The sequence below is a fragment of the Camelina sativa genome, chromosome 19 (assembly GCF_000633955.1).
Source record: "Camelina sativa cultivar DH55 chromosome 19, Cs, whole genome shotgun sequence".
Classification (NCBI taxonomy): domain Eukaryota; kingdom Viridiplantae; phylum Streptophyta; class Magnoliopsida; order Brassicales; family Brassicaceae; genus Camelina; species Camelina sativa.
This window is the reverse complement of record NC_025703.1, coordinates 21,416,965-21,432,207: the sequence shown is the minus strand read 5'-3', so window position 1 is coordinate 21,432,207 and position 15,243 is coordinate 21,416,965. Positions and strand designations below refer to the sequence as shown.

Here is a 15,243-nt window from a genome sequence, read left to right as displayed (position 1 = left end):
AAAAAAAAAAAAAAAAAAAAAAAAAAAAAAAAAATTACAAGCCGGTAGAAGAAGTTCTTATTACTTTTCTAACATTCCTTTTGCTAAATAAAATCGACCAGACGATATTATCAATAAAAACAATAATGAGATTAAGCAATATTGGTTTCTTGATACAACAACAAAAATAAGCCCGCTGTTCGCAGGGCTTGCTCGTGAAGGGTAAATATATAATCTATGAGCCAACCGGCTTCCCGTTTAGTTTAGGGAAAGGATCTTGCTTGCTTAGAACTACCACTTTGCTCTTGTGCGCTAAATAACCTTTCACAAGGTTCTTGTATATCAATATCGTCATTATACATTCCACCTGCAACAAAAACCAATATTTTTGAGTTTATAGAATTCATTTTCTAGTAATCAAAAGCAATGAAAGGGATGGGAACGTATAAGATACCTCGTCGAGATCCATGTCCATTTTTAGCCATCTTAGTGCTTTGGCAATCACTTCAAGCTTCAGCTGGTGCGCTCTCGCTGGATCACTCTGCTTCTGGATGATATAACTGAAAAAAAAAATTGATAATAAGAGTTATGAAACTAAAGTAATCCGAGAATCCTGGGTGGATTGATAAGCTTGTGTTACATTAACTGGCTTACATTTTCTTCATGAGTCTCTGGTACACTTGGAGCTCTAGCTTTTCCAAGACAAGATACACACCCGACCTCAAGAACCTGTACAAAGAGTTTATTAGATCGATATTAAGTTGTCCAGTGATAGGAATCCAAATAATCATCATAGAGACTTAAGTCATTTAACTAACGAAATCAACTCTACTCTCGACCCAACTGCAAAATCATAATCCCTAGACAAATCCAGAACATCCCAACTCCTGCCCCAACTTTCTTTTAACCTGTTAGCTCTCTACCTAAGAACCAGTTGTTACTGAGTTTTCAGCACAGCCATAATCCACTACAATCAGCCTACGCTAATCACAATGCTCATGCACTAGAGTAACCACAAGGACTTATCATTTGGATGTAGATGAGGTCGAAAGAAATACATACCGATCTTCATGTTCTTGAAGAGCATGCCGGAGAAGCCTGAGATCACCCTTTCTCAGAGCTTGCACAATCTTTGTGTACTGGACAAGTAGAGAAATTGGATTAAGAGAGATATAATATCACCCGCAGATGAGAAATAAGTTTGACGTAGAATTGAAGAGAATTTCATAGAACAAAAGTAAAGTTGTTACCTCATGAAGATTATAATTTTGCAAGAGCTCATCTTTCGGTATAACTCCTATTGAAAGTTTCACGGGTATCAAATACTTCAATATCATCCTGATACAAAAAAGCCACATAAGCTGATTAAGCAACGCAATGCAAGAGTAAGGTAATCACAGAGTAAAATCACAATCAAACCTTATATTCCGTTCTCTTTTGGGGTTGCAATATTGCAAGGCATATGATAGCTTTGTATCCGCCTGCATGATCCAAAGAAAAGATTAAATATTACCATCAATATTTCGATTGACACAACAAAATGAACTGTGAAAGAATGAGAAAATCTCTTCGTGACTTACAGCAGGAAAATTTTCGTTGAAGACTTCTAATCGTCCGGTATAATACATGTATGTGACCTGGTGTTTGTGAAGAAGAAACAGAAGATAATTAGTAATTAAATCGAGAGGCCAAAAACTAAAACTGTTTGCAGAGAATTGCATTATACCTTGTCTCTTCTTGGAAACTCCTCAAAGTCAAATATCCGAGCAGTTTCAATACTTCTTATTACACTTCGGCAAAGATTGACGGTTCCAAGCTGAAATACAAAATTAGGGACACATGTTTAGTTGGATGTAAAATCATTTCAAATCAGAAATATAAAACTGTAGCCAGAAAGCACATCACCTTAAAGTAGGTCTTGAACAATTGACACGTCACATATAGTGCTCCCACTCGTTTTGGACCTTTCCCCTACAGTTTAAAACTACATAAGGATCCAAAAAAAGAAACTGAACACAAACATAAACTAATAGTCCTGAAGATATAAAGATAGATAGAAGGGACAACTTACAGCAAGAACTCCAAAAACTTTCATGAGAAGAGATCCAGCTGCTTTTAATTTCTCGGGAGATTTTCCATTAGAAGTTAACTCCTTATCAGCCTGTATTTCAATTTGGAAAAATCATGCTTTTAGAACTGAGTCCTCGATGCAATGAAACTGAACAAGATTTAAATTTTCAAAAAGGGACATATGAATGAGATACAACCTTTTCAGCAAGAACCCGAATTTCATAACAAACAACATACAGAGCTTCCAATGCCCATGCAGATTCCCAATTACGAAACTCCTGAACAAATGCACTGCACATATAGAATCCAACAAATATCAGACATTGAGAACACACAAATAAAGAGCTTACCTATCATACAACAGGTAAAACCCTGAAATCAAATTAGAACATTAATAAAGGAGCAGAGGGGAACAAGAATACTTTACTTGGCAAACTTCTCAAAAGCAAGGTATGCTTCAACCAGATTCCCAACTCGGTAACTTTGTAGAGAACGAAACAAATGAGCCAGAATCTCGCCGTATTCAGAGAATTTATCAGACTGTCTAATCAAACTGCTAGCATCCTGTATCAGTCAAAGAAAAGGAAAATTCAAAGGGTTCAGCCCTTTCAAAGCTCTCTACATATAAATCCAAAAAGTTTCAAACCCTAAATCTAAAAAACCATTCTCATAAACTCAAACATAGAGAGAGAGTTTTCACTACAATAACTCAATTAGAGAGACACTTTCACGGCCTAAATTCAAAATTTTCATACTCATTGATGAAGTAGGAGGACCCAATTGGAAAAATCATACTCTAAAGATCATAAATTGATATTGAACCTAAAAGGTACAAACTTTGCTAATATAAAGATCATGCTTTTATCGTAGGATTATGCTCCTACTCTATTGAGCCCTAAATTCAAATATATGATTACCCAATTGGAACATATTGTAAAGCATCATAGATTGAAATCGAAACAAAAAGCCACAAACTTTACCACACTAATCGCAAAAACATTATCCTAGTGTGTTTAAAGCTGATAATTTACATCATGGGTCTCGACTAAAACAGGAGAAATCATGAGAAATTTTAATGTACCTGGAAGAGGTTGAGTGCGTCGGCGAGTGAGAGAAGAGGTGGAGAATTGGAAGAGAAAGAGAGGAGACGGCAAAGTGTAGAAGAGTCTTGGTACGAAACGGCGTCGCAGAAACGGTTTAAGTATTCAGTGATTCGCCTGTGAGCTTCACCCATACTAACGTACGCCATTGTTGTCACCTTCTTCTTCTTCGTCTAACTTATGCTTTCAGAGAGAAACGAAATCGAAGTCTTCGTTCTTGTGGTTAAGTAGAGGAAACAACAAAAAAGGAAAACAACGGAGAGATGTCTTAAAAAAAAAGGGAAAACGACGACGTAATATAAGCACACTAATTGTGAATCGTGGGAACGGTTGGACCGTCCGATTGTAAGTAATCTAACGGATCAACGTAAAGTATCTAGATAATGTTTTCTGATATTGGGCTTATTAATTCACTAGTTGGGCTACTTATGGTCCATATTAAAATTTACAATTTAATTATGTGCAAACTTTTTATTCTATAAAGTTTTTTTCCAAACTAAGAAATAGTTTTTAAAAAAAGTTGGAGAGAAATGGATCCCATCTGCATTATCTCTGAGCTTGTGGCTAAACAATACTCTTCTTCGATGTTGATTTTGTTACTCAAATTGTGACCTTTTTTTTGTAAACATAAAAGGACACTTTTGATGTCTTTTACCGTAAAAGACAAAACAACTGACAGAACAAAAATGAGTAAGCGGCTGAGATTTAACCTCAGTTGAGAAACTACGACAAGCCTATAATGACGTCTAGTATTAATTTTGACAAGATAACAAAGATGTCTACGTTCTTGTTTCCACAATGTTTTTTTTCTCGGCCTTTTTTAAGCAAACATCCATTTCCTTAAAACTCTTCCTTACACGAGAGCCTAAATTGTTACAGGTTACAGCTATATCTATTATGTCTTTGTAACAAGTAATCTTGTACAAATTTTAATGTCTTATTAGAATAGTTGAATCGAGCCTTTTTTTAATAAAAAAAATAGTTGAATCGATAGAAGTTAATCCAGGATTAGTATTATATGTTGTAATGCTAAAAGTTGGAGAATGGAGATAACTAGACAATTATGTACGATTCCTGCTAAAAATGTATGCTCTTAGCTTTTTTTATCCCTAAAAAGTATTCATTATGAAATCAAGTAATCTAAAGATCTTAGATTCATTGTTCACCACTCATAGTCTCATAGTAGGGAGCTGCTTAGTGGACGATCTTTATATTCTCTCCTTTCATACAATTCGTATTTGGAACCTTTACTCCAACAAATTAAATTCAATGTATAAATTAAAGGCACCAAAATATGTACATTTATTTTTGCCTTTATGCGAGCATAAAAGAACCATTATAACTTGACGTTTAATAAAAAGAACCGAGTTACAACCTGACTTTACTAACAGTAGTAGACTAGTAGTTTAAACTATAAAGTGAGCTTTTGGTTTTTGTTTCCAAAAACTCATTTATTTTTTTTAAATCAAGATTTTAATATATTTTAAATTGTTTATCACTAATATCTTTTAGAGTAATTTGAATTGAGAAAGGTTAAGCCAGGATTAACATTTGTGTTGTAAATGTTAAAAGTTGAAAATAACTAGAAATTGAGAGACTTTATATTTTTAGGGTTCCTACTAACATATGTTTGTATCTTTTCTTTTTTTGATAAAAAGTATTCGATATGAAAACCAACTCAACTAAAAAACTTAGATTGATTGTTCACAACTCACCAACACACCAAAAGGAAAAAGAAAATATAACAATACTCCTCAATAGTCCAAAATAAAGTATTACAAGTGGTACAATTTTAAATTTTTATCAATTACAAAAACTTTACCAAAACCTTTATTAAAAGTTTTACTATCAGACTTTTGTACGGTTTTCACGTACAGCTTTAGCTACATTACCAATCAAATCCATAATAATTAAGAAATAAATTATATTTCACGTTTAAATAATAGCAGTAATAAAAACCTTTATCTTATTTTCTTATCATATTCATATGTGTCATAAACGTTATTTTTAAATATATCCACATCATCATTGAGAGAAGCACACATCAATTTCAACAATTATAGCGTATGAAATAAAATTTTAAAAGTCACATTTTCTTATATTATTCGTTTTCGTCTTTGCGATAATTAAATGATTCTCTCGTTTTAAGCTGCATAGCAATGAAACACTTTGAATTCGCATTTCGGCGATATGGTCTCTAACAACAACCTCGCCGTCTGCTTTTGCCGGACCACCGCATCTATTTTCTCCACCAACACCGCTCCGACGATCCTCTCGTAACCTCCTCCACCACCGTTAGCCACGTAATCAATCAGCGCCGCCTGCACTGGTCCCAAACTAGGATTATACGCCGCCGATTCCATATACGAACCTCTGTACACTTTCCCGTCACAATCCACCAACGAAACTCCCGACGGACACAAACTATACGGCGCGTACGATCTATTCGCCGCCGCTAGTGCCGTTTGTTTCAAATCGGCGAAGGAATCGGTGATTCCGTTACAGACCGAATCGAGATCTGAGATAACGAGACCGTTATCGTGAGGTTCGAGGAGAAGAGGGAGATCTTTCTCGAGAAGATCGTCGGGACCGAATCGGTGAGGCAAGAAGCTTCCGAGGCGTAAGAATCCGTCTGAGTCTGCGGCGGAATCGGAATCGGCGGAGTTTTTTGGATCGGTGATTAGGATTTTGATCTCAGGCGCGTCGCGGATTTCTTGAAGGAACTGACGACAATGACCACACGGTGCGGCGGAGACGGCGAAGTTTTTGAGGTGACGCTCGCCGTTGAGCGTGAGGTTGGTGACGAGGAACTGCTCGGCGTGGATTGAGTGGTGGAGAGGGAGCTTTGGGAATTCAACATTGACGCCTAAGAAGATCCGACCCGATGATCCGAGTCCGACGGTTGCGACGTTGAATTTTGAAATCGGAGTTCGAGCGTAGGATTCCGCTGATTTGACTAGCGTCGGGAGGAGCTGGAGGACGGAGACGCCGAGTTTTGTCGCGGCGGATTCAGCTTCTTCGGATTGGATGACGAAGCTTGGCTTGTCCATTTTGGGTTGACCCGGTTTGGATCGCGTAAAATGGGTCGGGTTTTTTTTTTTGAGATAGGAGAGATCCGGGAAACGGGGAGGATTATGAAATGGAATGCCCTGTGAAACAAAACTATTTATAGATAGATACAAAGTATGAAGCTACATTACGCAATTGAATGAAGTATCTGAATTGGTTTGGTTTGGTTTGTTCTCGGTCTCGGTTCAATTTTGTAAATTTAATAATAATGTAAAATAGCTAAGATGACGACGATCTATAAAAATCATATTCAAAACTGATTTTAAAAATAAAAGCAAATACAAAAAGGATTTGGCATATGATTGTTGATTTGGATTTATAATATTTAAAATTTATAAGATTTCGGTTTTAACTAAACCGAATGGGATACTTTTTTAGTCTTTATGCAAACTACGAAAGATGCAAGAAACATGTTATTGTAACATAATGTTAAAATCGTGGTCTAAGAAAGCTCATCTTGAATTGATAATACTATATTATCGATCAAGGAACTTAGCTAGTAGTTTCGACCACGTTACGAAACTACAAAAATATTCTTATTTTGAGATTAGAAATGAATTGTATTATAGCTAAAGACAGCTTAGATTTATATAATTCTGATAGAGGCTAGGGAATGAATAATAAACATTTTAAATGCGGTGTTGTTAATTTAACAATTATTTGATTGAGATCCAAGGAAAAATAGTTAATTACAAAAAGATGTTAGTAAGATAGAAAGAAGTACACGGGACTAAAGAGAGCTTTGTATCCTTTAGCAATTATGGTTTGTTCTTATCGTTGGAACGTCACACACATTTCTCTCGATTATATTAAGATGAGAGCTCACAAACAAAAGACAAGTCTTTGTTTGGTAACCATGTTTTAACCAATGGTTAAAGATTCTCCTATAGTAGAAGAAACTGAGAGAACACTCTATTATCCAAACAACAATGCACTGTTTTAATTAGGGACATTTTGTGACAATTTATCTTTAAATAACACTTTTTTGGTCCATATCAAAAAAAGAAAATGTTGTAGCATAAACTCAACCTTAGATTAAAAAACAATATATGTATAGCCTTGATGACATATTTGCATCAATAATAATCACTTCACTGGCCTTGCAATTCAGGAAGCTTACAGCCGGAGGCAGTAAGCCCAACCTTCTATACACCACCTAATGAAACCCCAAAAGAAAAAAGTGGTGAAAATATAAAAAAACCAAAACACTCATATCCAAAACAATGTAAGAGTTCAATTTTGCTTTCTTTTCAACACCAAATCTAACAGAAACGTAAAAACAATATCCATAAAAGAAAAGAAATGATATCACAAGCTATTTCCGAGTACTCCAATATTTTCAACAACTACTACAAACAAATTTATACACAATACACACTTTAGACCCAACCTTGTTTGTATTTGCGGAAGAGATCCTCAGTCTGTGCATTCCTAAACGCACTACACGCAATGACATAAACCCATATGAGAACAACGACAGTGATGATAAGTATGAGATTTGCTTTACGCCATTCTTTTCTAAGGTTCCCCAATAGACCAGCTTTGCATGAGTTGCAATTGTAACAAAGCTGGCTTTGGTCGTTACTCCATAAGTAACAGTCTGCGTCTGCAGCCATGTTGGAAGGGTTTAGCCACAGTGTTGGGTTCACAAAGTTGTAGCCACACGCGGTGGGTGGTTTGCAGCAGCCGGACTGTGAAACAACAAGACGTTGAAGAATATGTTACAATTAGATATGAAAACAACAAAACTATTTTGCCTTATGTAAGAACAATTAAATAGTTACTTTTCAAATTAAAATATGATGATCCTTTTAAAGATATCTTATATATGTGCTACACCATAAGCTTGGCGAGAACATGTATATCTATATGATCTTGTAACATGGATTTAGGCCTATGTATTCTGAAATAGTGTGCTCTAGTTGCTTCAAACGCAAGTTTTACGTTTACTATGAATTATAATATGTTACACAATGTAAACACAAACTCTACCATATGCGTTTGGCGTTTGTGTTTACAGCGAATAAATAATCTTTGCTTAACATGCTCTAAGGTTATGGGTTGGATAAAAAAAGTATATACAAAATGCAAACAAACACAATCATGATATAAAACAATGAAACCTAAGCAATTGTTTGCTTAGTGTAAAACACATAAGGAGAGGAAAACACATGAATCTTATCACAGAATAATCCTCGTATTCCTTATGAGTAAATTTTGGTTTTGTCTCGAGGAAGAGAAATTGTATAGTTCTTTCCTAGAAATCTACTTATGTCTTCCGTCTTAATTATTCAAATAAGAAAAAGAAAGTGGGACAATATGGGAGGGATATAATTATCTATTATGTTTCATGGTGGAGACAAAGACTTGTGATTTGTAATTATTGAATCAAATCATTGGTCCAATATTTAATAATGCATGTCTAGTGACTAACGATATATAACTCAGTCAAAACCTCATCATCTAGGCTTATTTAATTATTAGTGGTTGGTTCCAATCTTGTTACAGTGACAATGGACTAGGATGACAACTTGCTAGAAATATTGTTTGGATGATATAATAATACAAATTTACCGAAATTTCTGATTCGTTAAGAATATAAGAAAACTAGATGATCATATTGCCCACAACTAAGGCCATGAATGGTAATTAGTTTTTAGATGGTTTTTGGTTTTTAGATTTTAGATTTTGAATTTTGGTTTCTGATTTCTTAATTTTTAGTTTTTGCTATTAAATTTAAAATTAATAAATAAAAAATCAAAAACTCAAAAATTAAAAATGTTCTCGTTGAAAATAATTATTTTTTACAAAAACCATAAATTATGGTTTTTAGTTTCTCTTTAAAATTGAAAGAAACCACCCAAAAACTAGTTTCTCTAAATTCAAGGAAATCTATTTTTTGAAAATCTTGAATAGTAAAAAAATAGATTTTAAAAAAATCAGAATCCAAAAACTACTTAAAATCTAGTAAACATTCAAGGCAAGTCTTTATTTCGATAATAATAAGAAAAACCTAAGATTTTATAGTTCCTACTTCCTTTGGTCAATATATTGTTCGGATAAAAAAGTTCCTGAGCTATATACCCTTAATCACTCCATGTTTCAAGCTTAAAAGACATAAAAAAGTTAATTTTAAGATTGATTTTAATTAATAAAATTTGAATGGAAAAAGTTGGAAATTTTGTCAAGTTTTGAGTTGGGATATAAAAAGACTTATCTAAAGTGAATGGGATCATTGAATTTTGTGAGTGAGATAGTGACAAAGGACAAACATTATATAAACAGATAAAACATATTTTATCATGTACATTATTGTGGGTGCATGGGTGGGTCCTTATGATAATGTATAATTTTGAATTCTGATTATATCTTACAACATAATCTTTTGGACTTGGTCTCCATCAACTTCTACACCAGTCTACTAGGAATAAATATGTTTCAATAATGGTGATTGCATATGGCCTAAATTATCACAAAATGTCACTAACTACGATATGTTAAGAAAACTAATGTAGTTTTTTCCACTTCAACACTAGAATACATAAGATTAATTAGGTCAGAAACCTTTTTTTTTTTAAGTTTTGTCAAAGATAAGGAGATATACAAAACGAAATACTGTATAACTTAAAGCTGCAAAACAAAAAAGAATATAGAGAATAAGAACAATCCTCTTTTGGACTCACAAAAGCTAAAGAGAAATTTTATAACTTTTATGAGATGAGCCACATACTTTACTTTTTTCCTTTGAAAAATGGACCTTTCTCTCTATTCGTTTGCAAGAACAAGGACAAACCGTAGGTCTCACATAATCTAGAGATTTACAAAACATTCTCTTTTACTTCGTATCTTATCTCCATTAATCATCTAATAATACTTCATTATACCCAAAATGATTCGTTGGCATCGTTGCAAAACCAATATTTAGTCTAGATTTTAACTTTAAAAAGTCGGTCATCACGGTATTATCTGTCAACTTTGTAGTTAGTTACTAGTATCTTTGAATATGTATTTTTGACTCGAAGATCTAGCTAGCAAGAAAACTTAGTTTACAAGTTACCCTATCAAGAATGAATAATCATGTAGAGAGGTGTACTACGCTTTTATTTGACTTATGGACGTATTAAGTGTGATAATGACTTTAATATCTCGTAAATATGCATCATAAATAGTATGAAAAATGCATCATAACTAAACTTGTTAAGCATGTTAAAACTGTCTTGCTTCTTGGATTCTTTCTTTGGGTCCAAAAACAGCTTAAAAAGAGCATTTGTGGTACTATTAATCCAATTAACACTATTATTTTTGACCTAAAATGTTAGCCTAATGATTTTTATTAGTATCACCAACCAATTCAAATTTGGTCAAGTGCGGGAGTATATAAAATGTTCTATGAGTAAAAGCACAAAAATAATCAACTCCACTTTCTTTACTCGAAAATGTTACATAACTTTTTAACGTTAAAATGACAAAATCAAGTTAAATGAAATTTTGCATAAAGTCAAATAGATAAAACCAAAAACCCTCTAAAATGTTACTCTTATATGAAAAAAATACTACCAAAATATATATGCCGCTGTTGAGTGTTGAGTCTCACACTGTCTTAATATGATTCATTTACCCATAATCCTAACCTACTTTAATTAACCACAGGTTGCATAACAACTACCACAATACACCAAACAAAAACAAATTTATGGGGGAGACAAATCAAACAAAGTAGAAGTAGAGGGGTATCTTAAGAAAAAAAAAGGAATAAAAGAAGAAAGAGAGAACATGCCTGGAGAGGAGTGATCTTAGAGGAGGAGTAGAACTGATCGGCGGTAATGAACTCTTGGTTGAGTTTAGGACAAACGTTAGTATCAGCCAAACAAGCCCTTAGCCTCACCCAATTCTTGGAATCAACAACGTTCTCCTTCAGCCAATCCGAGAACCCCTCAACCCTATACTCTTTGTAACCTCTACCCGGAACCTGATACGATCCATCGGGTCGGGTCACGACGAACGCAAATATCAAAACCACCAGCAAAAGCCCGATCAGTATCGCCATACAACACAAGTAAACCGCCAGCAAAGTCTCCTTGTACCTGAATTTGAAAGCTCCAAGTTGAGATCTTTATGATTTGTAAATCACAACTCACTCTGTTTTCTCTGTAAATTTCATTAAAAAAATGGTTCTTTTGATTGTTACTTGTAGGCGCCGATGAAACCAGTTGCAGAGACGACGAGGATAAGAACGCCGAGGACGACGACGGGCCAACGGAGGAGATTAACACACTCGTTGTCAGGCTTTGAAGCTAGCCATATACCTGACGCCGTTATTGGTATGGAACAGAGTAAAGCTAGTAAGTTCAGTATCGCCGTTAAGTTATTCGCTAACGCCATCAAAATTCTCTCTTTCTCTCTGACTTGAAGAAGATTCGAGTTTTTGTTTGTTTGTTTTTTTATAGAATGAAAATGAAATTATGAGAGTGAGAGGAGTGTTGATTGTTGTCTCTGTTTTTAGACTTATGAAGGTCGGTGGTTAGAGGTGATGGGATGTGTGAAAGTTTACTCCCTATTTACAGAAAACGAGGTTCGGTTATTTCCGGTCCGGAAAACTCAATTTCCGGTTTGATGTTGATTTAAAGGGTGTGGGTTATTATTTTATTCGATTAATTAAACATAGAAAATAGGAATGTTTGGTTTATGATGGAAAGTGAACTGGTAAAAAGGGATACAGTTTTTATTTTCACTTTAAATGCGATGTTATAAAGTGAACTGGGTTAATCTGGTGGTCGGACCGGCTTTTTGGGTTTTAACTTTAAGGAGTGGAATCATGTCACATGGACGGACGGACACGCGGAGACACGAGATTACTTTATGTTGGCTCTGTAAGCGAGTTTGTGCAACAGACGCGCGTTTGTGTGCGTTGTTACTGCTTTATATCGAAGAAGATTCTTCTATTCTGTGTAAGTACTGAAGGTATCAACCAATGGGAACTAACCACGTGGCGTGACGACTTAGTTTGTTTTTTACTGAGAAATTTCCGACAGAACGCAAATTTGAAAGTGAGTTCGATTGTTCGAAATTTTCTTCTTTTCCAGCATTAGAGTTAGAGGTGTTTTGGAGCGCGATTTTTCATCAGCTTGATGAGGGAAATATCGGGTAAATGATCGAAGATGTACGCTTTTTGCTTTGGTTCAGAGGATTGGTAATTGCACACAAGCTGCTCGATAGAATGTGTAACCAAAGTTAAGGATTGAAATTTATGTTCTCATCTGGTTTATTTATTGGCTTGGGCTGGTGATGGAATTGGAGAAGAGTTTGAGTCTATACCCACTTGGTTTTCAGTAGTATACGCTGGTATAGATTCAGAAACGCTATTTGCTGGGAATATGGAATAAGATGATGGGAATGTTGTGGGTAACATTAAGCGTCTGCGTTGCGTTACATGTTGACATCTGAGACCTCAATTTACTAGCTCATTGTCTAATTAAAAGATCAAAAACTTTGCTTGAGCCTTCTTCAGTTTTGGTTTGGAACTTGTCAAGTGAACGTGATGGAAGAAGAGCTTGGTTGCCCCAGCCAGACTCCAATTTTGCTTCTTGAGGAGTTCTGGTGTTGGTGTTCCCACTGACATTCAGGAAGGATTGGTTCAAAAACTTCATTTGCAAGGTGATTGATGTGTAGAATTTTCGAGAGTTTTAAGTTTTTTTTTTCCTGAACTTCTTAATGCACAATCACTTTACAAATTCAACTGAACATCGCGAACGATAAGAGCTATGTTATGTAGGGATAGAGGTCAAACAAGTTTCTGATTGGCTTGTGTAGTCAAAAGAGCATAAGAGGATAATATTTTACTTTTGAATTGAACAGAGTGGTGACATTTGTGAACTGATCATCCCAGGAATAAACTAGTATAGCTGAATCAGACATGGCTGTTATTTTCTTTATAAAGGGAAACACAAGAAGAAGACAAGTTTTAAGCAAAAATGGGAGAATTTTATGGGAGCGTTAAAAAGTCCAGATGCTTCCTAGGCTGAATGCCCATTTTCCATTTTCTTCATGGTCTCAAGTCTAAGGCCTTTGTCCCCAAACTTGGTGGTTGAATAAAGCTTCAGGTAGTCTTGAAACCGGAAGCCACTTGGATACAGGAGCTTCGGAGCTGGAGATATTATGGCATCACCAGCCGGATTGTAAAACGTAGCAATCGACAGTCTACTTCCTTGCTTCACTGTCATTACACGGTGTACAACACTCTTGTACCTCCCATTACTCAGTATCTCGACTTGGTCACCGGTATTGACAAAAATGGTGTTGTTCTTGGATGGTGGTATAGGAACCCACTTCCCATCTTTAAAGAACTCAAGACCAGGCACTTGATCATCCTGCAGGAGTAATATGATTCCCCCAGCGTCAGTGTGTTCTCTCAGCCCTCTCATGAGCTCAGGACGAGGGCATTCTGGGTATTTAGCCACTTTTGTCCCAAAAGCTGGACCTTTTGAACCAGAAAAGGCCTTCATCATGTCTTCCTCGTCAAGACCAAGATTCTCGCACATGAGCTTGGAGAGACTCTCTGCAAACTTGTGCAGTTGAGAAACATATTCATCCATCGTCTTGCTGCAATATCAGTTTCGCCCCTCTCACATTGATTAGTATAATGAGCAAACAGGTAAAACTGTAAAGCCTTTGGAACTATTTAACTTCTTAGTTACTTTACCTGAGTTCCTCTGAAATGTTTGGGATCTTGCAGATGTTTGAAGTTGGCTTATGGGAGATGAAGAAACTGCTTTCCCAATCTGCATCTGAGGTTTTGCCTTCACTCAAAGCTTTGACCATCTCTGACTGGTAAAACTCTTCTTTCAGATGCTCCTCATAGTGAGAGTTAATCATCTTCTTCACTTTCTCCATCAACTCTTTATCAATTCCATGATTATCAACCTGCAAATACACCAATTCCTTAAAGATATACAGTAGATATATGTATATCTTAGAAAACACTGGCGTTTGCATAAAGATATATAACATACCATGAAGAAGCCCCATTTATCACATGCATGATCGAGAAGTGACATAGTCTTGCTTCTGTTCTCTCCATCCAATTCTCCAAAATCAACACCTGGAATCTCCATCTCTCTCTCTTTGATAAAAACCATCTCTTCTTAATTTTGTTCTCAGGCACAGATTGGTTGAATGCAATCTGAAAAGAGTATATATAGGCAATGGAGTGAAGAGTTGAAACACTGTTCTGTATTGTGTCTTAGGAGGCATAGGTGCCTACTTGGAGGCAAAAACAATAGTTTCTTTCAATACTATTCTTTTCACTCGATTGAGTACCAATTTAAATAATTAGAAAAATGAATAAGAATCTGCTTTGGAAATGTAAAATGAACAATAGGGATTACAGAGAAGTCCAAGTTCAGTCCATACAACCACCATGTGACCAAAAGTTTTTGAATTTTTCATAATATCTTAAGGTTTTTTTTGGGTCAGTTCATTATGTTTTCTTGCAACCTAATTAATGTGAATTATCTTTCTTCTTCACAAGGAAAGTGTTTTTTTTTCTCTTTCTTATCCCTACTCATATCATATTCACTGGACCTAGCCTATCATGTCTCTGTTATGTTTTTCTTTCCACTGATTTTTTTCTCAGCGTGATTAGTGTTACAAAAAAATGTGTTAAGTTGTTGTGTTTAGTGAGGAGCTATATAGACAACTAATCAAAATGATAATATGACCAAATAATTCAGAATTTTAGTACTACTGGCTAAAAAAAGTAAGGTTGATGGATGGCATCCATATTCCATCCGACAATAGAAAAGAAATGAATGTGGGTCTAAGCGGAATTAACCGAAAGAATTGGCCCCTCCTATGGGCGCTCTCGGTTTTGAATAAATATTTTTATAAGTTTCATATATTATCACTTCTTTGTTCTTATAAAGAATTTGTGATAGTAGTGTTTAAAGAATGTTATATTTTCTTTTCTTTTTTAGCGTCGAATATTCCGGATTATCATCTGTGTTATGTTAGTCTAGTCTAAAAATCA

The 15,243-nt window shown here is 35.2% G+C and overlaps 4 protein-coding genes and 1 long non-coding RNA gene across 6 annotated transcripts; 1 reads left to right on the top strand and 4 right to left on the bottom strand.

Moving 5' to 3' along the window:
• LOC104766882 (enhanced ethylene response protein 5) lies at window positions 35–3,420 on the bottom strand. Its single transcript, XM_010490857.1, has 13 exons — window positions 3,131–3,420; window positions 2,477–2,613; window positions 2,247–2,340; window positions 2,051–2,140; window positions 1,885–1,950; window positions 1,706–1,795; window positions 1,560–1,616; window positions 1,399–1,460; window positions 1,230–1,317; window positions 1,042–1,118; window positions 634–708; window positions 434–539; window positions 35–346 (listed from the first exon to the last, which is right to left on the bottom strand). The coding sequence occupies exons 1-13, from the start codon at window positions 3,296–3,298 to the stop codon at window positions 215–217; spliced, it is 1,242 nt and encodes a 413-aa protein (XP_010489159.1). The 5' UTR covers window positions 3,299–3,420; the 3' UTR covers window positions 35–214.
• Window positions 5,099–6,414, bottom strand: LOC104766881 (cytidine deaminase 1-like). The gene has a single exon (XM_010490856.2). The coding sequence runs from the start codon at window positions 6,197–6,199 to the stop codon at window positions 5,294–5,296; it is 906 nt and encodes a 301-aa protein (XP_010489158.1). The 5' UTR covers window positions 6,200–6,414; the 3' UTR covers window positions 5,099–5,293.
• LOC104766880 (tetraspanin-2-like) lies at window positions 7,147–11,757 on the bottom strand. 2 transcript variants are annotated; one of them, XM_010490854.2, is made up of 4 exons: window positions 11,407–11,757; window positions 10,996–11,302; window positions 7,609–7,909; window positions 7,147–7,374 (listed from the first exon to the last, which is right to left on the bottom strand). In XM_010490854.2, exons 1-4 carry the CDS (start codon window positions 11,598–11,600, stop codon window positions 7,364–7,366), a joined length of 813 nt encoding a protein of 270 aa, XP_010489156.1. In that variant the 5' UTR covers window positions 11,601–11,757; the 3' UTR covers window positions 7,147–7,363. The 2 variants fall into 2 exon arrangements, with proteins under 2 accessions (XP_010489156.1, XP_010489155.1); XM_010490853.2 differs by lacking the exon at window positions 7,147–7,374 and having other exon boundaries at window positions 7,433–7,909.
• LOC109131051 lies at window positions 11,896–13,190 on the top strand. Its single transcript, XR_002036783.1, has 2 exons — window positions 11,896–12,872; window positions 13,074–13,190. It is a non-coding gene; the product is annotated as an uncharacterized LOC109131051 (long non-coding RNA).
• Window positions 13,079–14,511, bottom strand: LOC104766879 (1-aminocyclopropane-1-carboxylate oxidase 1). Its single transcript, XM_010490852.2, has 3 exons — window positions 14,228–14,511; window positions 13,918–14,138; window positions 13,079–13,817 (listed from the first exon to the last, which is right to left on the bottom strand). The coding sequence occupies exons 1-3, from the start codon at window positions 14,351–14,353 to the stop codon at window positions 13,232–13,234; spliced, it is 933 nt and encodes a 310-aa protein (XP_010489154.1). The 5' UTR covers window positions 14,354–14,511; the 3' UTR covers window positions 13,079–13,231.